General features: G+C 31.9%; 2 protein-coding genes and 1 pseudogene across 2 annotated transcripts; all 3 read left to right on the top strand.

Annotated features, from left to right (window-relative positions):
• Positions 1-241: 241 nt before the first annotated feature.
• LOC142629091 (benzaldehyde dehydrogenase, mitochondrial-like) lies at positions 242-3,139 on the top strand. The gene is made up of 10 exons (XM_075803079.1): positions 242-326; positions 568-710; positions 830-983; positions 1,092-1,321; positions 1,433-1,522; positions 1,873-2,046; positions 2,135-2,272; positions 2,539-2,676; positions 2,763-2,824; positions 2,905-3,139. Exons 1-10 carry the CDS (start codon positions 242-244, stop codon positions 3,137-3,139), a joined length of 1,449 nt encoding a protein of 482 aa, XP_075659194.1.
• Positions 3,140-9,802: 6,663 nt separating this feature from the next.
• LOC142629763 (benzaldehyde dehydrogenase, mitochondrial-like) lies at positions 9,803-13,016 on the top strand (annotated as a pseudogene).
• Positions 13,017-21,436: 8,420 nt separating this feature from the next.
• Positions 21,437-25,507, top strand: LOC142629595 (benzaldehyde dehydrogenase, mitochondrial-like). Its single transcript, XM_075803604.1, has 11 exons — positions 21,437-21,527; positions 21,966-22,079; positions 22,505-22,647; positions 22,768-22,918; positions 23,050-23,279; positions 23,390-23,479; positions 23,821-23,994; positions 24,324-24,461; positions 24,696-24,833; positions 24,920-24,981; positions 25,107-25,507. The coding sequence occupies exons 2-11, from the start codon at positions 21,995-21,997 to the stop codon at positions 25,378-25,380; spliced, it is 1,485 nt and encodes a 494-aa protein (XP_075659719.1). The 5' UTR covers positions 21,437-21,527; positions 21,966-21,994; the 3' UTR covers positions 25,381-25,507.
• The last annotated feature ends 841 nt before the right edge of the window (positions 25,508-26,348 follow it).

Raw genomic sequence — 26,348 nt, 5'->3', positions numbered from 1 at the left:
AGGGGTATTTGAATTTTGCGGTTGTCATTATAATCACCAGAATTTGTGAGTTAAGCTACAATACTTTTAGCAAAAACAAGAAATCGAATTTTGAAAATAAATAAACTTGGGAATTTAGAAATGTTTAAAACAATTAGAAATGTTCTGTCGTTCCTTTGTTTTGGGTTTTGTGATAATGCTTTTTTATTGGTTGAATGTTATTTCCTTGTCAGGTAAGACTACCACTAGCTTGAGCAAAAGAATGTCTGAGGTTCCAATTAAGCCATCGGTTCAAGTAAAATATACCCAGCTTTTGATTGATGGGAAATTTGTCGATGCAGCATCAGGTAATGTAGATGAGTTTGGACCCAAATGGTACTTCATCATTCCATAAGATAAGCTTGCAAATTCCAAAAAAAAAAAAAAATTGAATGCATGTATAATTTACTATATATATATATATATATATTTAAATCATACCATAAATCACTATATTTTTAACCTCAAACTTTAGGTAATATGGTATCCTCAGACACATCATATTCTTATTATTCTGATGTATGCTACTATGTATAAATTTGGTCTCAGGGAAAACTTTTCAGACATTGGATCCCAGGACAGGGGAAGTGATTGCCAATGTTGCTGAAGGTGGTGCTGAAGATATAAATCGAGCAGTTGCTGCTGCTCGCAAGGCATTTGATGAAGGACCATGGCCAAAGATGACTGCTTATGTAACTATTCCTTATTGTGCTTCTTATTTTTCACCTTTTATTTGATGTAGAACAAAAATACAGTCTACAATCCATATAATTGATTTTTTTTTAAAATAAAAATTTTAAACAATATCCAGGAAAGGCAAAAAATACTTTTGCGCTTTGCGGATTTGCTTGAGCAGCACAATGATGAACTTGCAGCCCTTGAGGCTTGGGACAGTGGGAAGCCATATCAACAGGCTGCTACAGATGAAATTCCAATGGTGATACGCCTAATGAGATACTATGCTGGTAAATCTATAGATATAGTTCATCTTCAGCATTATATATTTTGATTGTTCGTTTCATTCTGTCGATTTTTGTAAGTTTTCTAAGATTTTCTATATGTGAAAATTTTAGGGTGGGCGGATGAGATCCATGGTCTCACAGTTCCAGCTAACGGACCATTCCATATGCAAACCTTGCATGAACCTATTGGTGTTGCGGGTGGGATTATTCCATGGAATTTTCCTCTCCTCATGTTTTCTTGGAAGGTTGGGCCTGCATTAGCATGTGGCAACACCATTGTATTGAAACCAGCAGAGCAGACACCATTGACTGCTCTAGTTGCAGCAAAGCTATTGCATGAGGTAGATAAACTTTTGTTCTTTTTACATCGAGGTTTTATCTCTGAACTCAACTTTTCTGCACATAAGCTGCTCTATTTATCACTTATTCTGATCATATGATCTTTGTGACAGGCTGGACTTCCTCCAGGTGTTCTAAATGTGATCCCTGGTTATGGTCCAACTGCTGGTGCAGCTCTTGCCAGTCATATGGATGTGGATAAGGTAGTCTAAAAAGTTCTTTTGGTTCAAGTGATTTATTACTTATTAGCCTTAAGGGGTTAGATGGAGAAGACTCCAACCAGTGACGTCCACTTCATGAGGCATGGTCTTCAGCTGAACCCTTGGGGTTAAGATGTTTAATATTGCATTCCTATTAGATGTAATTTGCCTCTCAAGAAAGATAAAAATTTCTTGTAAGGGTGTTTAGCAATCAATTATGATATTTCTTTGGTATTCCATCAAATATTGAAATGATTAGGGGGAATACTAACAATCCAGAACACATTCTCATATTGTATATTCTGGTCATTGCTTGAATGCCTCCTGAACTCTCAGTAATTTCTTATGCACAGCTTGCTTTCACTGGATCAAGAGAGACAGGAAAAATTGTTCTTGAATTGGCAACCAAAAGCAATATGAAGCCGGTAACTTTGGAACTTGGAGGGAAATCACCATTTATTGTATGTGAGGATGCTGATGTAGATAAGGCAGTGGAGCTTGCCCACTTTGCTTTGTTCTTTAATCAGGTTTGTCCATAGGATTGTTTTGATACTATGATTGGTCCTAAGGAAGTTAAAATTCATTTATTGATCATGATTTTTTTCCAATCCAAAGGGACAATGCTGCTGTGCTGGATCTCGTACATTTGTACATGAAAGTATATATGATGAGTTTGTAGAGAAAGCAAAGCAGCGCGCTTTGAAGCGTTCTGTTGGTGATCCATTCAAGGAGGGCACTGAACAAGGTCCTCAGGTAATCAACAACAATTCCTCATGTGAATTAGTAAATGTTACTGTCACATTTGTGTATGCTTGACACTTATCTTACAAAATTGTTGAATGTTGTTTGAGAAGCCTCATCTGCATTTATAACTTTCACTTTCTACATGTAATATAGCTTCACAAACTCTTGGACAATATCAGTTATGTCTCTGGCTGCTTTTATTTACTACAAGTATAAATTGGTTTGCAATCTTTAGCGATACATGAAACTGAATGTTGCTTACTCAAATGAATCAGATTGACACGGAGCAATTTAACAAAATTCTGAAATACATAAAATCTGGTGTTGAATGTGGAGCTACCCTGGAAAGCGGGGGAGAAAGACTTGGCGACAAGGGCTATTACATTAAGCCCACAGTGTTCTCAAACGTTAAGGTACCTTTTAGTTATACCATCATTGTACCATGATGATTTTGAAATACTATGGTTTATGTAGGCAACTAACTGTTAATTTATATCAGGATGACATGCTGATTGCAAAGGACGAGATATTCGGTCCAGTGCAGACCATCTTGAAATTCAAGTGAGAAACGAATCCTTTTTTACACTTGCAATTTTAAATAACTCTCTACTGAATGCACCTTTGGATTTATAATATTTCAGGGACCTTGACGAGGTGATTCGAAGAGCGAATGCCACGCACTATGGGCTTGCTGCTGGGATCTTTTCGAAGAACATAGACACTATTAACACATTAACACGTGCATTACGAGTTGGGACAGTATGGGTGAACTGCTATGATGTATTTGATGCTGCAATTCCTTTTGGTGGGTACAAGATGAGTGGGCATGGCAGAGAGAAAGGAATGTATAGAGACAGAGAGCACAGAGACGATTGAGAGAGAGCTGAAGATGAGAAGAATGAATCGGGTTAGATTAGTTAGGGTTTTGTTATTTCGTCCAAAACGGTGCGTTTTGCACCTTTTTTTTTTAATATTGGCATGTATCGGTAGTTTTGGCCAATACGGACTGATTCGGCCCAAAAATCGATGCGAGTCAGCCTGAGTCGATACAAGTCGAAAAACGAAAAAAAAAAAAAAAAACTGGACGCTTCACTGATGTGCAAGCAGCAGCATCCCTTGCACATCGCCATGTCAAGCCACGTTGGACGTGGATGCGGTGGCCATTTTGCCACGTCCGTGCATCCCAGCTTCTATACTCCTTTATCTCTTCCAGGCACCTTTTATGAGCATTACATTTGCTCCTTATATCGAAGATGAGATTTCTATTGATACCGTTTTTGCTATAGTGAGAACGGTGGATAAGTATGGATCCCATACTAGCACACATGAAATTAAAGTTTAATTACTTGGTTAGAAGCTTTAGATTGTTTGTGTATATATTGTTGAATTTTTTTCTTGATCACTTCTTCTATACTCTTTATTGATCTTTTAACTCTTCCAGGCACCTTCTATTTACTTTACATTTCTTCTTTATATTGAAGATGAGATTTCCAATGTTACAACACTATAAAAAAAGCTGCCTATAATGGCGTTTTTCTCAGTGGTGTTCATGAAAAATGCCACTATAGATACCCTATAGTGGCATTTTATAAAAACATTGCTATAGACTTATCAATAACCGCGGTATAACATTGGGCTTATAGTAGCGTTTTAAAAATGCCACTATAAGTCTTGAGTCTAAAAGGACTTATAGTGGCGTTCATAAAACACCACTATAGGTCATTTTATTTTATACTTTTATAACCGAATATTCTAGGAATATGTTACTCTTTTAAAAAATTCGATTTTTTATTTTTTTATTTTTAAAGGGCCTATAGTGGCGTTTTATGAACACCAGCACAGGCCCTCGTCTTACAATAGTGACGTTTGTAACCACCACAATAGAAAATGCCGCTATAGCCCAAACAGGCTATAGTGGCGTTTTTAGGTACTATAGTGCCAGGAAAATGGTGGACATGTATGGATTCAATGCTAGCACCGAAATTAAAGTTTAATTCCCTGGTTAGACTTTAATTTCATGGTGGACACATGTCCATTCCAGGTTTTTGAAGTTTTAGGATACCAAAAATTTAAAAAAGTGGTTACCATGACATGACCCACACCCTTAGTCAATTGAAAAGGTTAATTTTTAATGTACCGGAAATATATGGTCTCTAAAATATGATTACACCTTACATGTACATAAATTGTCTTTCAATAGATGCATGCTTTATTATTTTGCTAGATGGATAGACACAAAAGTTTATACTTTATTATCTATGTCTATCTATACTATATATATAAGAGGATTCATTTTTTTTGAATTGGACATTTATGTGATTCAAAAATATTCTCATTAATGAAATGTAACTTCTCTTAAAAATAGGATCATAAATGTCAAATAACAAATTTTATTTTGGATTAAAAAAAAGAACTCCTAAAATTTAAGATTTTTTCCCCTTCTTGTTCATCTTTTTATTCCCTAAAATTTAGCATTTTTTATTCTTAATTCATCCGAATAAAAGTAAAACACCCCCAATTTAAAAAATTAAAAACTAAGAGAACTCCTAAAATTTAGCCTTCTTTCCCCTCATGTTCATCTTATTTTTCCTACCCAAACTTTTCTCTATATCACTACACTACTTTCAAATACATGTTCAAAAAAAAAAAAAAAATTATAGTTACCGCTTATCTCTAAATTTTATCATTTTTATTTTTTTGAAAATAAAAAAATACTTCTATATTATAATAAATACAAATTATTAACCTTTACCTAAAAAAAATAAAAGAGTCTCTTATTTTTTATAAGCCCCTTTACCAAATTCAAACATTTAAATACACCACAATAAGTCTTAGCTAAGTTAATAATTATAAGCTTTTTAAATATATGTATTTAATGAGATTTTTAGTACGATTTGATTAAATTGAATTATAGTATCTAATAAATATAATTTAAGAAAATGATTATTCAATAATAAAATATTCTCTCAAAAGTAAAAACTATTTTTAATGTCCTTTATTATTATTTGGGTAACAAAACCCACTTAAAAAACTAGGTATATTGCAACTCCATTAGATATACAATCATCTCATTATATAGCAATTCTATTACATGAACAATGTCTATTAGAATTTGATATGTTAGATGAGAACTATGGAGGTTTAAAGTCTAAGGAAAAGAATAAAGTAAAAAATAAAGAAAATAAATCTTTTTTTATTTATTTATTTTTTTGCCATTGAAAAATCTTATTGATTTTTTGATAAGAATCAATAAGATCTTTGTAAGATTGTTTTCATGGGGAAAAAAAAAAAAAAAAACTACTTGAAGTAGAGGAGATTGGCCCTTGAGTGCAAAGGTGGAATGTAGATTGACCACAAGAGTAAATAAATTATAGCTATTTGCAAAATGAAATATAATAAGTATCTTTTTCAAAACAAAAAAAAAATTATGTTTTATAAATTTATGATCAAATTGTGCATGTCACGGGAATTTAACTAGTATGTAATTAATTTTGAAATGAAAATATGAGGATGCATGCAATGATAGCACATGTAATTTTCTCAAGCCATTTTGCTTTTCTTGATTATAACTTCTTTTTAAAAAATAATCCTTCATTATAGTTATCTTTTAGTTATTTACAATTATTACTTCTCCACAATATTTTTAAATAACTATATTTGCATACGAGTTTTTATGCATCAACAACAATAACAACAACAATAATAATTGAAAAAAAAAATTATTAAAAAAAATATTGCAACGCATGAGACAATTACTAGTTTTATTTTATAAAGGACAAAATTTAATTATAAAATTGGTTATAGCCTATTTAGGCTACAATAATAGGCTACAACCTTACTTAATATCTTTTTATTAATGGTAAAGTTTAACAAATCTACCATTGGATTACATCCTCTTCTTATATTCTCCATACTTGCAAAATTTTCAGAAAATTAAAGATTAATAGTTATGTCATCAATAAATTGTTTAAATTGCAAGTTTATATAGTTTAAAATATTATGCATAAAATATAAGTTTATAGATTATATAGTAAATAATATCCGATTGACCCAAAACTTGACATGTAAGAGTGTAAAGAACATGCAATTCAATAGTTAGATTTTCAAAATATGAAGTAATGTTTATTTTATTAAGTAAAGTTGTAGCCTATGATTACAACTAATTTTGTAAAAAAACATTGTAACCTTAACAATAGTGGCTTGGCTCTTGTTAATAAAAGCCTTTTCTTTTTCAATTGAATTGAGACATTATAGTGGCAACAATATAATTTAATTTCTAATTACCGAAAAGTGAAACAAATGATTTGTGTGTGTGTGTGTGTGTGGAGAAAGAAGTGAATTCATTACCTATTCTTTGCATGCAAAAAACCGGTATAATAAGATTACTTTTTTTTTTTTTTAAGAAAGTCAAAGCTCTAAATCAGAAGTTACTAAAATATTTGGTATTCATCATAATTTGGATAGGAATAGGATAATTGTCCATAAATTTACTCTTAAGTCTCATCCAAAACCCACTAATTATGATGTGATTCATACTCCCATTTTATCCAAGCATTGGTGTGAGTGTGTGTGCGTTATTTATTTATTTTATTTAATATTTTTTTTAAAGAAGAATCCAAGCATTGTTAAAACAAACCTTTAAAATAGAAAAACCATATCCTACACAAAATTCCACATAAGTTTAGTGATACTATTATTACAACCTTCACACCGATCCCCGCCATCAACGTCTAGATAATCGGTATCCCCACCATTAACCTCTAGATAATCGGTCTTAGAGTTTTTTGATAAACGGTCTTAGCACTGAGTTGGCTGACTAATCAAATCACTACAAAAAAGGGGTCTAGACCTTGAAAACGTGGCTATAGACCTGAAGCCGCGTTTACAACCCCAGCCTAAAACGCGGCTATAGCCCCTCCCTTAGACTAAAAAAATTTATTCGGATGCACAGGTCATCCTTTTAAAAAATATATATATTATTCGACTGGACCTATAGCCGCGTTTTTAAAAACGTGGCTATAGCCCCCCCTTATATTAAAAAAAAAAAAAATTATTTGGATATACAAGTCATCTTTTTAAAATATATATTTTATTTGACTGGACCTATAGTCGCGTTTTTGTGAAACGCGGCTATAACCCTCCCTTATAAAAAAAATTTGTTCTACTATACATAGCACCCTATAAAAAAAATATTTTTGTCTGGACCTATAGCTGCGTTTTGATAAACGCGGCTATAGTCCGGACGTAAAACGCAGCTCAAGGTACTAGAAACGCGGCTTTAGACCTAACCTATGGCCGCATTTAACAAAACGCAGCTATAGGTTGGGTCTGAAGCCGCGTTTCTAGGAAACGGGGCTATAGGTTTGGTCTATAGCCGCGTTTCTTTTAAACGCGGCTATAGGTCAGGTATAGCCGCGTTTTTTTATAAACGCGGCTAAAAAACGCGGCTATAGCGCGCGTTTTTTGTAGTGAATAGTCCTTCTATTAGCACAACCAAAATTCATAAAATTCTTAAATTAGTTCACCACCTCACATATAGGCTTATCATAATTTACAATTTAAATTTTTTATATTGCAAATTAAAAAAAAACTTAACATTTATGGATGTTCTAAATTTTATTATATAAGTATTAATTATATAAAATAATAATTCAAACACCTATTTATTACCTCTTGTTAAGCTGGTATTAGTCACATTAATTAGCTCTATTTATAAGTGTTTCATAGCAGTAGTAAAAGTCTTTGTCGATGTAGTTTGGATTAGCCTTTTCTCGTTAATTTATTATTTTATTTATTTGTCCATAACTATTTAATAATAATAGAGTAATATTACAGTTACAAACTATTTTACAACATTTTTGCAAAATGTTAGGGTTCGTTTGGTTAGAGGGGTCGAAAAGTGGGAGGATAGACAATGGAAAGACGATAGAAAAGTGAGAAGATAGAAAAAATTTTAGTTTTCTCTTATGGTGTTTGATTTGAGAGTAAAAAAGTGAAGGGATAAAAAATATAGTTTGTGTAAATTTACTTTCATGCCCCTAATAGATAAAAAAATAACAAATAAAAAAAAATACAGATCAACAAAAAAAATAAAACCAAAGTGTACAGAGGACAAAAAAAAAAAAAAAAAGATAAAGAAGGAAATTTATATAAAAAAGAATAAGAAAAAGGAAAAGGACAAAAAAAAACTAAAGGAAAAAAAAAAAAAAAAAAAAAATATATATATATATATATATATATATAAAAGAGGGAAACAGCTGACACGTTAAAAAAACAAAGACAAAACAGTAAAGAAAGCACGAAAAAAAAAAAAAGAACAGTATCCAGAGCACGTTAGTAAAAGAAGTTTTTTGTCCAAACATTTTCTCTTTTATTTTCTCTTCATTTTAGAGAGAACTTTTTCGTATGCCAGAGAATAAAATATCTAGGCTCCACTGTTTATTTTCCTTTCTCCCTATCCAACCGAACACACTCCAAAAAAGTTTTCTTTCTCATTTTCTCTCCAAAATTTTTCATCCACCCTATTTCACTTCCAAACAAACACTCTTAATGTAGCTAACCTCTTATTGGTTTTTATCTATACTTATCATTAATATCACATTTTTATTTACCAATAATCACTCACTACATCATCAATTTGTAAAATAAAAAAATTATAAAATAATTTGTAATTCTAGTATTATTCGTAATAATAATACTACAATGCTACAATCTATGTAATAAACAAACATAATAAATAAATAAACATTTAAACTAAAAAAATATATAATAATAATATACAGAAACCCACGGTGGGTTCAACTTTTGATAATTCTTTAATAAAATTATTATAAATAGTTAATGCTCATTAAAAAAAAAGTTTCAATTATTTTGGCGTTTTTGATGCGTCACACTTCTCATCTCTTTCTTTTTTTTTTTTTTTTTTTTTTTTTTGGAGATAGATAGTAGTACATCTAGGTAGTATGTACTATTATTAGACAAAGATAAAGTTGTAGAAATCATCTAGAATCATTCATTTGTGCCCAACTGATAGGTATATAAACACACTGACACACACACGTAAATATATAGCAATTTGAGTTTTGTATCAAGCTATCACACAGAGAAAGAGAGTCAAGTGTGAGTGTCTTATTGTAATTGTTTGATTGTGATATTCTACGTTTTTTTGGTTAAGATCTAGTTCAGGTTAAGGTTTTGTATATTGAAAATCACATTATACATATATACTATATGCTAAATGGACTAAGCACATTGAATAAGTTTTTTTTGTTTTTCAATATTATAATTCAATAATTGGGGAGGGGTATTTGAATTTTGCGGCCGTCATTAAAATCACCAGAATATGTGAGTTAAGCTACAATACTTTTAGCAAAAACAAGAAATCGAATTTTGAAAATAAATAAACTTGGGAATTTAGAAATGTTTAAAACAATTAGAAATGTTCTGTCGTTCCTTTGTTTTGGGTTTTGTGATAATGCTTTTTTATTGGTTGAATGTTATTTCCTTGTCAGGTAAGACTACCACTAGCTTGAGCAAAGAATGTCTGAGGTTCCAATTAAGCCATCGGTTCAAGTAAAATATACCCAGCATTTGATTGATGGGAAATTTGTCGATGCAGCATCAGGTAATGTAGATGAGTTTGGACCCAAATGGTACTTCATCATTCCATAAGATAAGCTTGCAAATTCAAAAAAAAAAATTGAATGCATGTATAATTTACTCTCTCTCTCTCTCTCTCTCTCTCTCTCTCTCTATATATATATATATATATATATATTTAAATCATACCATAAATCACTATATTTTTAACCTCAAACTTTAGGTAATATGGTATCCTCAGACACATCATATTCTTATTATTCTGATGTATGCTACTATGTATACATTTGGTCTCAGGGAAAACTTTTCAGACATTGGATCCCAGGACAGGGGAAGTGATTGCCAATGTTGCTGAAGGTGGTGTTGAAGATATAAATCGAGCAGTTGCTGCTGCTCGCAAGGCATTTGATGAAGGACCATGGCCAAAGATGACTGCTTATGTAACTATTCCTTATGTATAGTTGCAAAGCTAAATTCCAAAAATAATGTTCAAGCAGAAGGAATTGTCCACCCTCCAGATGTCCATTGGGTAACAAATGCCGACGGTACTATTCACAGACACACAGATGTATCATGGATATCCTGTCACTATTCACTTTCAATGGCAGAATCTCTCAACCAGGGAATCCTTCCAGAAATTGTACCCGCCGACCCAGACATTTGCAGACAGCAATGGCCTCATCAACACCATTGGGAAATGCCCAGTCCGTGCTTCTTATTTTTCACCTTTTATTTGATGTAGAACAAAAATACAGTCTACAATCCATATAATTGATTTTTTTTTTAAAATAAAAATTTTAAACAATATCCAGGAAAGGCAAAAAATACTTTTGCGCTTTGCGGATTTGCTTGAGCAGCACAATGATGAACTTGCAGCCCTTGAGGCTTGGGACAGTGGGAAGCCATATCAACAGGCTGCTACAGATGAAATTCCAATGGTGATACGCCTAATGAGATACTATGCTGGTAAATCTATAGATATAGTTCATCTTCAGCATTATATATTTTGATTGTTCGTTTCATTCTGTCGATTTTTGTAAGTTTTCTAAGATTTCTATATGTGAAAATTTTAGGGTGGGCGGATAAGATCCATGGTCTCACAGTTCCAGCTAACGGACCATTCCATATGCAAACCTTGCATGAACCTATTGGTGTTGCGGGTGGGATTATTCCATGGAATTTTCCTCTCCTCATGTTTTCTTGGAAGGTTGGGCCTGCATTAGCATGTGGCAACACCATTGTATTGAAACCAGCAGAGCAGACACCATTGACTGCTCTAGTTGCAGCAAAGCTATTGCATGAGGTAGATAAACTTTTGTTCTTTTTACATCGAGGTTTTATCTCTGAACTCAACTTTTCTGCACATAAGCTGCTCTCTTTATCACTTATTCTGATCATATGATCTTTGTGACAGGCTGGACTTCCTCCAGGTGTTCTAAATGTGATCCCTGGTTATGGTCCAACTGCTGGTGCAGCTCTTGCCAGTCATATGGATGTGGATAAGGTAGTCTAAAAAGTTCTTTTGGTTCAAGTGATTTATTAGCCTTAAGGGGTTAGATGGAGAAGACTCCAACCAGTGACGTCCACTTCATGAGGCATGGTCTTCAGCTGAACCCTTGGGGTTAAGATGTTTAATATTGCATTCCTATTAGATGTAATTTGCCTCTCAAGTAAGATAAAAATTTCTTGTAAGGGTGTTTAGCAATCAATTATGATATCTCTTTGGTATTCCATCAAATATTGAAACGATTAGGGGGAATACTAACAATCCAGAACACATTCTCATATTGTATATTCTGGTCATTGCTTGAATGCCTCCTGAACTCTCAGTAATTTCTTATGCACAGCTTGCTTTCACTGGATCAACAGAGACAGGAAAATTTGTTCTTGAATTGGCAACCAAAAGCAATATGAAGCCGGTAACTTTGGAACTTGGAGGGAAATCACCATTTATTTTATGTGAGGATGCTGATATAGATAAGGCAGTGGAGCTTGCCCACTTTGCTTTGTTCTTTAATCAGGTTTGTCCATAGGATTGTTTTGATACTATGATTGGTCCTAAGGAAGTTAAAATTCATTTATTGATCATGATTTTTTTCCAATCCGAAGGGACAATGCTGCTGTGCTGGATCTCGTACATTTGTACATGAAAGTATATATGATGAGTTTGTAGAGAAAGCAAAGCAGCGCACTTTGAAGCGTTCTGTTGGTGATCCATTCAAGGGGGGCACTGAAAAAGGTCCTCAGGTAATCAACAACAATTCCTCATGTGAATTAGTAAATGTTACTGTCACATTTGTGTATGCTTGACACTTATCTTACAAAATTGTTGAATGTTGTTTGAGAAGCCTCATCTGCATTTATAACTTTCACTTTCTACATGTAATATAGCTTCACAAACTCTTGGACAATATCAGTTATGTCTCTGGCTGCTTTTATTTACTACAAGTATAAATTGGTTTGCAATCTTTAGCGATACACTGAAACTGAATGTTGCTTACTCAAATGAATCAGATTTACACAGAGCAATTTAACAAAATTCTGAAATACATAAAATCTGGTGTTGAATGTGGAGCTACCCTGGAAAGCGGGGGAGAAAGACTTGGCGACAAGGGCTATTACATTAAGCCCACAGCGTTCTCAAACGTTAAGGTACTTTTTAGTTGTACCATCATTGTACCATGATGATTTTGAAATACTATGGTTTATGTAGGCAACTAACTGTTAATTTATATCAGGATGACATGCTGATTGCAAAGGACGAGATATTCGGTCCAGTGCAGACCATCTTGAAATTCAAGTGAGAAACGAATCCTTTTTTACACTTGCAATTTTAAATAACTCTCTACTGAATGCACCTTTGGATTTATAATATTTCAGGGACCTTGACTAGCTGATTCGAAGAGCGAATGCCACGCACTATGGGCTTGCTGCTGGGATCTTTTCGAAGCACATAGACACTATTAACACATTAACACGTGCATTACGAGTTGGGACAGTATGGGTGAACTGCTATGATGTATTTGATGCTGCAATTCCTTTTGGTGGGTACAAGATGAGTGGGCATGGCAGAGAGAAAGGAATGTAAAGTCTGGAAAATTACTTGCAAGTCAAGTCTGTTTGCACTCCTTTGGTGAATCCAGCATGGCTCTAAATTCAATTTTCTTTTTTCAGTCTTCGGCGTGTGCAAATAATAAAGAGAAGACCGGATCAAAATGAAGAAAGAACCGGATCAAAATTGGATTATTAAATCTTTGTTTGTCATTCACTGCAATTGATTGAAAAAAAAAAAAAAAAAGACTGCAATCTCGGATTGGATTTCTTTGTTTTGTTGGATGTGAAGCAGCCTATATTTAATATATATAAATTGACTTGTTGTATATATTTGAAGGTGTATTATTTCTCTCTCTCCTTTTTTTTTTTTTTTTTGAGAAAATTATTTCTCTCTCTCTCCTAGTGGTCTATATTGCCATGAACTAATATAAGCAAAAATAATAATAAACAAAACTCATAGATACAAAAAAAAAAAAAAAGGTAACATGTGTTTCTTTGTCAAAGCATATAACAATGACATATATGAAAATATCTAATAATTATTAGACTTAATAAAAAAGAAGAAAAAAAAAGATTTGCCACACGTTTGAGGTTTAAAAACGTGTGAGGTGATGAAACTGAACAGAAAAAAAAAAAAAATTCTATACTTAAGTTAAGCCAATAATTTCAATTACAAACCTTAATTATATTATTATTACCATATATTAAATGAGTAAAGCTAGAAATGCAAAATTTTTTACATAAAAATTTACAAATTGCTGATATGGTGAGTGATTATCTATGTTTTAAAAACCGGACCGGACCGGACGGTCCGACCGGTTCAACCGGAAAAACTGGTGCAGTCCGGTCCGGTTATATGTCCCAAAACCGGTCAAAAACCGAAAAACAGGTCAAAAACAAGTCAAAAACCGGGAAAAACCGGTCAAAAACCGAAAATTTTGAAAAAAACGGTTTTATTCCCGGTTCGGTTTTTAAAACCATGGTGATTATTGAAAAATGTAAAAAATGATCATTTAATGGTGGGCGTAAGCGAAAACCAATAAGAAATTGACCACATTAACAGTTTGTAAAAATATTGTAAAATAGTTTGTGGTTGTAGCAATACTGTTAAATATGAGAGTTAAATGATTCTCTAAAAATAAATAAATAAATAAATAAATAAATATATATATATATATATATATATATATATATATATATATATATATATATATAAAACCCATAAATGTCATACATGTCCATTGGTACCCAATATAAGGGAAAAATAATTTTTCCAAAAAGGAGAGAATGACTATTAAATCATTGATTAAAAAAGAAAAAGAAAAATGAATGCCAGTTCATATTATTTTTATAGTAAATTCTAAGTGGTAAATTGTTACTCCTTATTACAGATGGACAAAAAAGTAATTTCAAATGTGGGTCCAAATTAGAACCACTAAAAATTTATAATCTATAATTTGTTGTGAAAATATTGTGAGAGCAAGTGTAGCACTTTTCTCAAAATATATATATAGTGTACGGATATGTGTCTTCTGTATTAAATTTTTTTTAGCTAATAGCTTTTAAGTCACTTTAATTCCCATTTGTTGTGATGATTTATGTCAAATTTATATATATATATATATATATATATATATATAATAAGTAAAACTGAGAGAAAATCCAATTAGATTTCAAATTGGAATTTAATTAAAGTCTAAATTTGCACCACGTGTCTTATTTAATCTAGTTTTTAAATTTTTGTGCCAAGTGAGTTAATTCAATGTAAAAATTAGATTTCAATTAGAGTTTAATTTTACGACATGCGTTCTATCTAATCTAAGTATTTTTAATTTTTTGTACCAAATGAGTTAATTTAGTGTAAAAAAAACGAGGAGTCAAATATAAGTAAACCATAAAAAACATAATTTTTGAATGATTTTATATTTATGAGCCATTTTTTTTTTCTGTAAAACTAAAAACAATTCAAGTTTATAAGTCATATATATATATATATATATATATATATATATATATATATATTAATACGTAAAGTTAAGAGAAAATTCAATTAGATTTCAAATTGAAATTCAATTAGAGTCTAATTTTGCGCCACGTGTCCCATCTCATCAAAAATTTTAAATTTTTGTACCAAGTTAGTTAGTTCAGTGTAAAAATTGGATTTTAATTAGAGTTTAATTTTATGGCACATGTCCCATCTAATCAAAATTATTTAATTTTTGTGTTAAATAAGTTAATTTAGAGTAGAAAACAAGGAGTCCAATATAAATAAATCATAAAAAACATAGTTATATGTTTGACACTATATATAAAATTAGAAAAAGAGAGAATTTGAATGATTTTATATTTATGAACATTTTTTTATAACTAAAAACAATTCAAATTTATAAGTCATATATATATATATATATATATTATTAGGTAAAACTTAGAGAAAATCCAATTAAATTCTACTATTGAAGTTTAATTTTGCGTCATGTGTTTTAAATTATTTATTTTTAGAGATAGGTTTATTTCTTAATTTTGGAATAAAATGTGATACCATATCATAAATATCCATTCAAGTGAGTTATTGTGTACAAAAACCAAAAAGTCTAGAATTAATTAACATAAAAATATTTAAAAAATGGACAATTTACATTTTCTATCTAATAACATTCTTACAAGACTTATTAAAGAGTTAAAAAAAAGAATAACTATTAATAATATTTAAATTATATATATATATATAAGAATTATATTATGCATCTTATTGTGTATCTTTTAAGTATATCTATTCATATATATGGGGTTATAAGTTAGTTTTATCTAATTATCTATCTGCCTATATTTTTTTTTTCTGAATTATATTATTTTAGGTAATGGTCTTAATGTCAATCATGTTAAATTATCATTTTTTTAGAAGAAAAAATTAAAAGATTATTAGAAATCATTTGTTCCTCTTTACAACTTCCAATCTTTCTACTTTCTTGAATTAAATCTTTTAGGTAATGGATTATTAGGGATTAATAAGCCTCTTTATAACTTCAATTCATTTTTTCCTTTAAAATTAAATATCACTTTCCAAATTTGACACCCTCCAATCTTGACTCAGTAAATGGGATATGTAAGGACCAAAATCACATAAAGGATTAAAGCCCACTTAAAACAAGAAGTGGATCCAATCACCCAATGCCCAAAACAAAGAATTTGTAGAGAGTGAACAAAACAACAAAGGACAGCTGTGTCCTAAGGATTCCATTCAAAAGAAAAGGAGTAGGAAACACTCTTCCACAGGCTTTCCTGAGGAGGAATCTATTATATTCAAATATTACTGTTCATTTAATTCTTAGAGTTGTGTTCATCCCCCCCACACTAGCCTCTTTCATCCCTATCTATACTCCTTCCTCCTTGCATCTCTAACATCAATCTCCCACTTAACCCCTTTCTCACGTTGACACTTGTCCGATTACTTGTAGAAGGTGGTGGAAAGAAACTGCCTAGCTGTGATTCGCATTGTTCAAGTCACCTCCACATCAATGCAGCTGATAAAGCTATTGTTCATTATTTAATGCGGCCAAGAAACTAGGTGCAGAGCATTCAATGCGGAGTCCATAGGCTGTCTACCCCCAAACCATATATTTTCTCTCTCTGCCATATATCACCAGTCTACTCTTTGAACTTTTTCATGCAACTTTGTTCTCAGGTCCTCAGCCCTCATCTCCACTAATATCTCTTTCGACCCTTGATCTTCATCCTCGGTCCTTGGCCCCCCACATGATATATGCTAAGAAAAGTAAGGAACCTTTGGAATGGAAAATTGGTAGATACACCTTTCATCTAAGGTTGCTAAGTGTTTTGAAGTTATTTTTTTGGTGGTTTATTTTTATGTGGGTTTCTTTGATTTGTGAGAAAATGTAAGAGTGAAATTGGGGCATTGGGTTCCAAATTGAATTGTGCTTACTTTCCCATTAGACGCAATGGAAATATGGAATGGTCTATCAAATCTTCTTTATTATTTTTTTGTGGTTGCAAAGTTTGATTTTGTGAGTTCATTTATTTATTTTTATTGTGAATTTGTTACAGAGTTTGTTTGGTTAGTGGAAAATGAGAGAGGAATTGGGGGGTTTCAAGTTTGAAGGAGTGTTTTGGATACAAATAAAGTATGAGAAAGAAGAAAAAAATTTATATGACAACAATACCTATATTTTTATCTATATATGAGAAGAATTGAGATGTTAGTAATTCGCCTATTGTTTTGTCTGTGTATGATAGGAATTGAGACGTTGGTAACTTACAATATCGAAAAAATGTAAAATATCTAATTATGTCACTGCAATTCAAAAAAACATAAAAGAACTATATTATTTTTCAGTAGGAATATCAAACCAAAAGAAATAAATTAAATACTAGCACCAAAAATGTAATATGTAAAAAGAACCCAATAATAACTAATAAATGTAGTGATATTTAACCTTTATGTCATAAAAGTAAAATTTGACAAAATGTGACTGACAAGAAGAAGAGAGGCTGTTAACAAATAGATTTCTTTGCCGATTGCTCCCAAGGTAGAGCCAAGCATTAAGAACTTCCAGATTCCTGCAACAAATCTGGCTGTTGGAGGTAGAGGCAGAGCCGGGTTTCTCATATGATTGCGGTTTTTGATTATATGAAAGTGGGTATAAAAGGATTTTTTTTTTTTTTTTACAAGATAGAAATTCTACTTTAGTCTAATCTAAGTGTATATGTATATGAAGCTTCCTTTTAAAGACTTGAACCTCGGCCTCTTGCCTCTCACTACACCCCACAATCACTTATACTTATGGAATAACCATCGCACCAAGAATATGTAATGGTATGTGTTATTCATTTAAGAGTAAAATGGTGAGATGACATATTTCTATTGGAGGGTGTAATGTAGGGGTTTTACACCACATACTTACCAAATTCGAACTCTTTTGAATTATATCTAAAATCAATGAAATGCCGTATTTCTTGTCCTTGTTAATTGAAATTGGTGAAAGTTCTAAGAGATCCATTAGTGTGACCTGTTTTTCACATGTGCCAAATTTTGCTTGCTTATAACAAGGACTAAACTTTAAAATGAGAAAACATCACACACCGGACATTCCACAATTGGTGGAATATAAAATATCCCACAAAAAGTGGGATAAAGGATTATTGGAAGGAAGGCACCAAGATTTGTTTTGTTTTTATTTTATTAGAAGTAAGGCACCGAGTTATTTTCTTTCCGGATTCCCCAAGACCCGAGGAGGTAATTATTGTAATACAGTTTTTGTTGTCTGATTAAGAAAATTTATCTGCCAATCACTAAGTGAGGCGTGAAATGAGAAACACATATCATTTGTTCAATAATTTAAGAGAAATGCTATGACACACAAAAAACACGCACATATTATTATGTGGTAGCCATACATTGGCTGACCAAACAATTATAGGTAGCTAAGAAATCGAGGAAAGGGAGTTAAAGGCTTAAAGCACAATTAGGTAATTATCCCAAAAATTAAGGAATCGAGCAATGCATTAAGATAGTTGTATGAATAAGCGCGTACAATAAGGCTTTTTTTTTTTCTTCTTTTTTTTTTTTTTTTATTTCTTTTGTGTGTGGAGCAATTAGAGAAAGAGAGATAAAGAGAAAGACAAAGAGAGAAAGAAAGCAATATAATGAAATTTATTAAAAAAAAATGGTATATTTGTACCTTCCTAATTGAGTTTTGAGTAATTGTCCTTTGAAATTAATGGGATATGTTAAGGATTGAATTTGTTTTTTAGAATTTTAAGAAGAAAGAGAAGATGATAAAGATGAAGGGACATGAAGAATGAAGAACAAAGAAAAAGAAATAGTGGGTTCTAGGTAGCTCAACTGATAAAGTCTCTGATAGTTGTATAAGAGATCTTGAGTTCAATCCCCGCCTACACCAAAAATTTATTGGTGTCTTGGTTTGATGATAAAGAGCTATCATCAGGAGTGAACACCATAAGTTAAAACTCTCTCAAAAAGAAAAAGAAAAAGAAAATAGGTTAAAACTCTCTCAAAAAGAAAAAGAAAAACAAGTATGTTTTTTTTTTTTCAGTGTTTCATAATGGGTTTTGGAGGAATTTTAAGTTTGGATAATTGCTTTTTATTTTTGGATAAAAATTTGGATAACTACTTGATAATGGGTTAAAAAAAAAGTGTGAGAAAGAATGAGAGAAAAACTGTTTTTTCTAATTTTGGAAAGGTGGTTAAAAAAAACTGTTTTTTTATTTTTATTTTTATTTTTAATTTAGCTAAAATTTTGGAGTTTTTAAATAATCTAATTTCCAACATCACTCTTCTAACATGGTTCACTTGCAATTTAGAACACAAACCTTAGTTTTCTTTTAAAATTCCACTATTGCTCTATGCATAACTCATGCTAAGGCATATAAATCAATAAGCATTTTTTTTTTTAAGGTAAATTTGACATATAAATGGTCAAAACTTGCTAGAATGTGATGGATTCTCCCTGTTTCTGCATAAATTGCTCCTTATATACGGAAAAAAAATCAACTTAAAAAGATGATTTTACTGTCATAGTTAAACAAAGACAGGGAGAAAGTGAACTTGTGTTATGAAAATAAATAAATAAGGCTAAAGATGATGCACACAAATTATTATTTAAGGCAATCAACAAAAAATTCTTCATATGTCAACCGGCTCAAATCTTGATTTTCTTTGCCTCAACTTCTAAAAAGTTGTCATTAAATCTTCTTTGGATCAAATAATATGATCATACAGGTTGAAGTAACAACAGTACACAAGTTTGACAAAAGTATTACCAAATTAAATGCAAAGGAATTACCCAAAAAAAAAAAAAAAATCCACATGAGTTTAGTGACACTATTATTACAACCTTTCACACTGATCCCCACTATTAACGTCTTAATAATTTCTATCTTTTCTATCGAAGAAAAAAAAAAAAAAAAAAAAACCGCCTTGATAATTGGTCTTAGCACTGAGTTGGTTGACAAATCATATGGTCCTTTCAATTAGAAAGAAACAAAATTTAAAAAAAAAAAATCTCCCATAAAAAAATTAAAATTCACAATTGTAAGGACACAATTCAAATTCCCAAACCACGACTGGGAGGAAATGGGCTTGAAAGGCCTTTCTTCACAATGAATTTGTAGAGGATGGGTTTGTAATCTAGACTTCAAGGATGGCTTAGACAATTACGAAAAGAACGGGCTTTGGGCCCAATGGAACAAAACAAAGAATCGTTTGCAAAGAGTAAGACTGAGAATTCTTCCTCGGACTGTTTCCGAGGATAGTTTATAATAGTATTTCTCAAGTTTGGATACAAAATAATGATTATCATACACTTTTTCTTTCTTAAAAAGCCTCTCCTTACTTCGTATGCCTTCCCTCCTATTTATACTCCTCCTCTTCTCTTCATCATCTTCCACTTTATGGTTGCAATCCTGATTTTTGGATACTTGTCCCATCCATTCTTCCCTAAAGTCTGCTGGGATTAGGGACCAAGTTCCAAGCTCTATGCTCAGGTCCCATCCTTCCATCTATACAGTCAGCGTATCAATTACAGAGTCTTTAATATATGGGCGGTGGTAGCAGCTTTACTTTAGACATTCCACCGCTCTTTCTATTGTCCTCCACGTATACTGTGTATCCTCGGCTTAACATTCCGAGGACAAATCTACTCCTCGGTCGGTATGGGACATTTAAATACTCCACGATCATTTTAATGTTTTCGGATTTGGATTTCTGGCCCAAAAGACCTCGTTGGGCCGTCCTTCATAAATTACTGGGCCCAATACCCCTACAACAATATTCTCAAATTAATTTATCACCTCACATATGGGCTTATCATACCTTACAATTTAAATTTAGTATATTGCAAATTAAAAAAAAAAATTAAAATTTTATTATATAAGTGTAAATTATTATTATTTTTTGATACAAAATAGAAAATCTACTATAACTTACTTTAAGTGTATATGTGTGTGAATCTTCTTCATGAAAACTTTAATTTCACCTTTACCCTCCATACTCCACAAGCATATACTTGTAGAGATGATAATTCACAATTTCACACACCTATTTATTATCTCTTGTAAAACTGGTACCAAACACATTAATTAGGTCCACTAGTAATTAAAGTTTAGTAGATATTGTTGGATTAGCTTTTTTTATCCACGTCTATTTAATAATAATACTACACTGCTATAATCTATGGAACAAACAAACATAATAAGCAAAATACACTTTCCAACCAAAAAAATATAATAATAGTAATAATATACAAAAACCAACGATTGGCGTCACCTTTTGATAGTTCTTTGATAAAATTATTATTAATAGTTATGCTCATTAGAAAAGTTTTAATTATTTTGGGGTTTTTGCTGCGTCACGCTTCTCATCTCTTTTTTTTTTTTTTTTTTGTTTGTTTAGATAGCATGTACTATTATTAGATAGTATGTACTATTATTAGACAAAGATAGAGTCGTAGAAATCACCTAGAACCATTCATTGGTGCCCAACTGATATGTATATAAACACACTAACACACAGGTAAATATATAGCAATTTGAGCTTTGTATCAAGCTATCACACCGTGAAAGAGAGATAAGTGTGAGTGTCTTATTGTAATTGTTTGATTGTGATATTCTATGTTTTTTGGGTTAAGATTGAGTTCTGGTTAAGGTTTTGTATATTGAAAATCACATTATACATTGAATCAGGTTCTGTACTGGGTGTTTTCAAGATCCATTCAAATGCTTCCAAAAAAAAAACCTGAAAGAATTAAAAGATATCAAGTTTTATTTATATTTTTTATAATTCAATAGTTGGGGAGGGGTATTTGAATTTTGTGGTCGTCACTAAAAACACTGGTATATGTGAGTTAAGCTACAATGTTTTTAGCAAAAATAATAAATCAAATTATAAAAATAAATGAACTTGGGAATTTAGAAATGTTTAAAACAATTAGAAATGTTCTATAATTCCTTTGTTTTGGGTTTTGTAATAATGCTCTTTTATCGGTTGAAACTTGAATGCTATTTCCTTCAGGCAAGACTACCACCAACTTGAGCAAAAGAATGTCTGAGGTTCCAATTAAGCCACCTGTTGAAGTAAAATATACCCAGCTTTTGATTGATGGGAAATTTGTCGATGCAGCATCAGGTAGTGTAGATGACTTCGGACTCATGATTCATCATTCCATAAGAATGAGAGGAAGATAATATATATATATATATATATATATATATATATTTCAATATAATAAATCACTATATTATTAACCTCAAATTTTAGGTAATGTGGTATCCTCAGACAAAATATTTATACTACCAATTACAGGATTCTCTGTTTGGGTTTCTTCATTTTGCGTCCTAAAATATCCTCATACAAATTCATAAATACTCTAAAATACCCTTATCTTTTAGTTAAAAATTATTCAAATTTTAAAAATACAAACTAGTTAAAAGATTAATTTAGTATTTTTAAAAAAGTTTTTAAGTTTCAGGTTTTTTTTGAAGCGATGAGGTTAGTATTGTTATTATTTTGATGTATGCTGAAATTTATGCTTTGTCTACGTTTGGTCTCAGGGAAAACTTTTAAGACATTGGATCCCAGGACAGGGGATGTGATTGCCAATGTTGCTGAAGGTGATGCTGAAGATATAAATCGAGCAGTTGCTGCTGCTCGCAAGGCATTTGATGAAGGACCATGGCCAAGGATGACTGCTTATGTAACTATTCCTTATTGTGCTTCCTATTTTTCACCTTTTATTTGATGTAGAACAAAACACTACAGTCTACAAACCAAATAATTGAATTTTTTTTTAATAAAAAATTTAAACAATATCCAGGAAAGGCAAAAAGTACTTTTGCGCTTTGCAAATTTGCTTGAACAGCACAATGATGAAATTGCAGCGCTTGAGGCTTGGGACAGTGGGAAGCCATATCAAAATGCTCTAATTGAAGTATCAATGGTGACACGCTTAATGCGATACAATGCTGGTAAACCGTAAGCCATAAACCGTAAATCTATAGATATAGTTCATCTTCTGCATTATATAATTTGATTGTTCATTAAATTCTGTCAATTTTTGTTAAGTTTTTCTAAGATTTTCTATATGTGAAAATTTTAGGGTGGGCGGATAAGATCCATGGTCTAACAGTTCCAGCCCATGGGCCATTCCATATGCAAACCTTGTATGAACCGATCGGTGTTGCGGCTGGAATCATTCCATGGAATTTTCCTCTCCCTATGTATGCTTGGAAGGTCGCGCCTGCATTAGCATGTGGCTGCACTGTTGTATTGAAACCAGCAGAGCAGACACCATTGACTGCTCTCCTGGTATCTCAGCTACTATATGAGGTGATAAACTTTTGTTCTTTGTACGTTGAGGTTTTATGTCTGAACTCATCTTTTCTGCACATAAGCTGCTCTCTTTATCACTTACTCTGATCATATGATCTTTGTGACAGGCTGGACTTCCTCCAGGTGTTCTAAATGTGATCCCTGGTTTTGGTCCAACTGCTGGTGCAGCTCTTGCCAGTCATATGGATGTGGATAAGGTAGTCTAAATATTTCTTTTGGTTCAAGTGATTTATTAGCCTTAAGGGGTTAGATGGAGAAGACTCAAACCAGTGACCTACACTTCATGAGGCATGGTCTTCAGCTGAGCCCCTGGGGTTAAGATCTTTAACATTGCATTCCTATTAGATGTAATTTGTCTTTCAAGAAAGATAAAAACTTCTTGCAAGAGTGTTTAGCAATCAATTGTGACATTTCTTTGGTATTACATTAAATTTTGAAATGATCAGGGGGAATACTAACAATCCCGAACACGTTTTCATATTGTATATACTGGTCATTGCTTGAATGCCTCCTAAACTGAGTAATTTCTTATGCACAGATTGCTTTCACTGGATCAACAGAGACAGGAAGAATTATTTCTGATTTGGCAACAAAAAGCAATATGAAGCCGGTAACTTTGGAACTTGGAGGGAAATCACCCTTTATTGTATGTGAGGATGCTGATGTAGACAAGGCAGTGGAGCTCGCACACCAGGCTTTGTTCTTCAATCAGGTTTGTCCATAAAATTGTTCCAACACTATGATGTGTCTTACGGGATTTATTTATTTATTTTTGTTGGTAAGTATTGATTTAGCAATAAAAATATTTTTATTATACACCAGTCCTACCATATGTTACTTTTCACAAAAAAAAAAAAAAAAAAAAATCCTACCATATGTTACATTAAAAAAAAAAAAAAAGTAGATGGTGAGGGAGGTGTGGTTCGAACCATAATCATCATGGGACACCGCAAAAAATACCATTACTGTTGGGTTATCACTTGAACCCTGTCAAGGAAGTTAAAACTCATTTTATTGATCATGATTTTGTCCAATCTGCAGGGAGAATGCTGTGCTGCTGGATCTCGTACATTTGTTCATGAGCGTATATATGATGAGTTCGTAGAGAAAGCAAAGCAGCGCGCTTTGAAACGTTCTGTTGGTGATCCATTCAAGGAGGGCACTGAACAAGGTCCTCAGGTAATAAACAACAATTCCTCGTGTATAAATAAATTTTAGTGCCACATTTGTGTAGGCTTCATGCTTGACACTGATCTTACAAAATTGTTGAAAGTTGTTTAAGAAGCTTCATCTGCAATTATAACTTTTACTTTTTACATGCAATATAGCTTCACAAAATCTTGGACAATATAAATTGGTTTGCAATCTTTAGTGATACACTGATACTGAATGTTGCTTACTCAAATGAATCAGATTGACGAAAAGCAGTTTAACAAAATCCTGAAATACATAAAATCTGGTGTTGAAAGTGGAGCTACCCTTGAAAGCGGGGGAGAAAGACTTGGCGACAAGGGCTATTACATTAAGCCCACAGTGTTCTCAAATGTTAAGGTACCTTTTAGTTATACCATCATTGTAGCATGATGATTTTGAAATACTATGGTTTATGAAGGCAACTAACTGTTAATTTATACAAGGATGACATGTTGATAGCAAAGGATGAGATATTCGGTCCAGTGCAGACCATCTTGAAATTCAAGTGAGAAACGAATCCTTTTTACACTTGGTGATTTTTATTTACGGTGTTTGTTAATGCACCGTCATTTACAATTTCAAATAGCGTGACACTGAATACACCTTTATATTTATAATATTTAATTTTAGGGACCTTAACGAGGTGATTCGAAGAGCAAATGCAACGCACTATGGGCTTGCTGCAGGGATCTTTTCGCAGAACATAGACACTATTAACACTTTAACACGTGCATTAAAAGCTGGGACGATTTGGGTGAACTGCTATGATGTATTTGATGCTGCACTTCCTTTTGGTGGGTACAAGATGAGTGGGCATGGCAGAGAGAATGGATTTAACGGCTTGCTAAATTACTTGCAAGTCAAGTCTGTTTGCACTACTTTGGTGAATCCAGCATGGCTCTAAATTCAAATTTCTTTTTTTGGTCTTCGGCATTTGCAAATAATAATAAAGAGAAGACCAGATCAAAATAAAGAGAAGACAGGATCGAAATTAGAGGCTATGTTTGAATGATGAGATTATTAAGTCTTTGTTTGGGATTCACTGCAATCGATTCTTTAAAAAAAAGAAAAAAAAAGACTGTAATCTTGGATTGGATTTCTTTATTTTGTTGGATGTGATGCAGTCTATATTTAATATAAATTGACTTGTTTATATTTAAATGTGTAGTGATTCTCTCTCTCTCTTAGTAGTCAATATTGCCATGAACTAATATAAGCAAAAATAATAATAAACAAAACTCATGGATACAAAAAAATGGTAACATATGTCTCTTTGTCAAAGACTATAACAATGACATATATGAAAATATCTAATAACTATTAGACTTAATAAAAATAGATTTGCCACACGCTTGAGGTTTAAAAACGTGTGAGGTGATGAAACTAAACAGGAAAGTAAAATGTCATACGGATTGGTAGGAGGATTTTTGTTTTTATTTTCAAAACAGTATAAAAACAGTTTTCAAAAAATTGATCTTAAAACTAGTTTTCAAATAATAATTTTTATATTTTATGTGTTTGGCTCCCACTTTTAAAACAATTTTCAAAATACTAAAAATAAAAATAATTGTTTTGGAGACCATTTCTATTTTTGAGATTAAAAAAAAATATTTACAAAAAGTAACATATAGAATCTATAGATTACATTTTTTTTTTTTTTTTGTGTGTGGATAATGATAAGGGAATAGAGCTCATCATTTTTTTTAATGATAAGTTTCAAATTTGAAATGCGAGAATTCATTTTGTGATAAAGATAAACTCCTAAATTTAAGAGATAAAAGAGTTCAAACAAAAATGTGAGGTCTACTATTTTCAATTTATTTACAACTATGTCATTAAAAACATTTTCTGTATCCTAAAAACACCCTCTAA

The sequence above is a fragment of the Castanea sativa genome, chromosome 3 (assembly GCF_040712315.1).
Source record: "Castanea sativa cultivar Marrone di Chiusa Pesio chromosome 3, ASM4071231v1".
NCBI classification, from domain to species: Eukaryota; Viridiplantae; Streptophyta; class Magnoliopsida; order Fagales; family Fagaceae; genus Castanea; species Castanea sativa.
The sequence above is the reverse complement of the archived record's forward strand: the minus strand, read 5'-3'. Positions and strand labels throughout refer to the sequence as shown.

What these genes read in the sequence shown, in the direction of transcription:
- LOC142629595 (XM_075803604.1), top strand. Translation starts at nt 21,995, where the DNA reads ATGTCTGAGGTTCCAATTAAGCCACCTGTTGAAGTAAAATATACCCAG. An exon ending in GTCATATGGATGTGGATAAG is followed by an intron (nt 23,480 to 23,820) that starts GTAGTCTAAATA and finishes TCTTATGCACAG; the next exon opens with ATTGCTTTCACTGGATCAAC. An exon ending in GCACTGAACAAGGTCCTCAG is followed by an intron (nt 24,462 to 24,695) that starts GTAATAAACAAC and finishes CAAATGAATCAG; the next exon opens with ATTGACGAAAAGCAGTTTAA.
- LOC142629091 (XM_075803079.1), top strand. Translation starts at nt 242, where the DNA reads ATGTCTGAGGTTCCAATTAAGCCATCGGTTCAAGTAAAATATACCCAG. An exon ending in CCTAATGAGATACTATGCTG is followed by an intron (nt 984 to 1,091) that starts GTAAATCTATAG and finishes TGAAAATTTTAG; the next exon opens with GGTGGGCGGATGAGATCCAT. An exon ending in GTCATATGGATGTGGATAAG is followed by an intron (nt 1,523 to 1,872) that starts GTAGTCTAAAAA and finishes TCTTATGCACAG; the next exon opens with CTTGCTTTCACTGGATCAAG.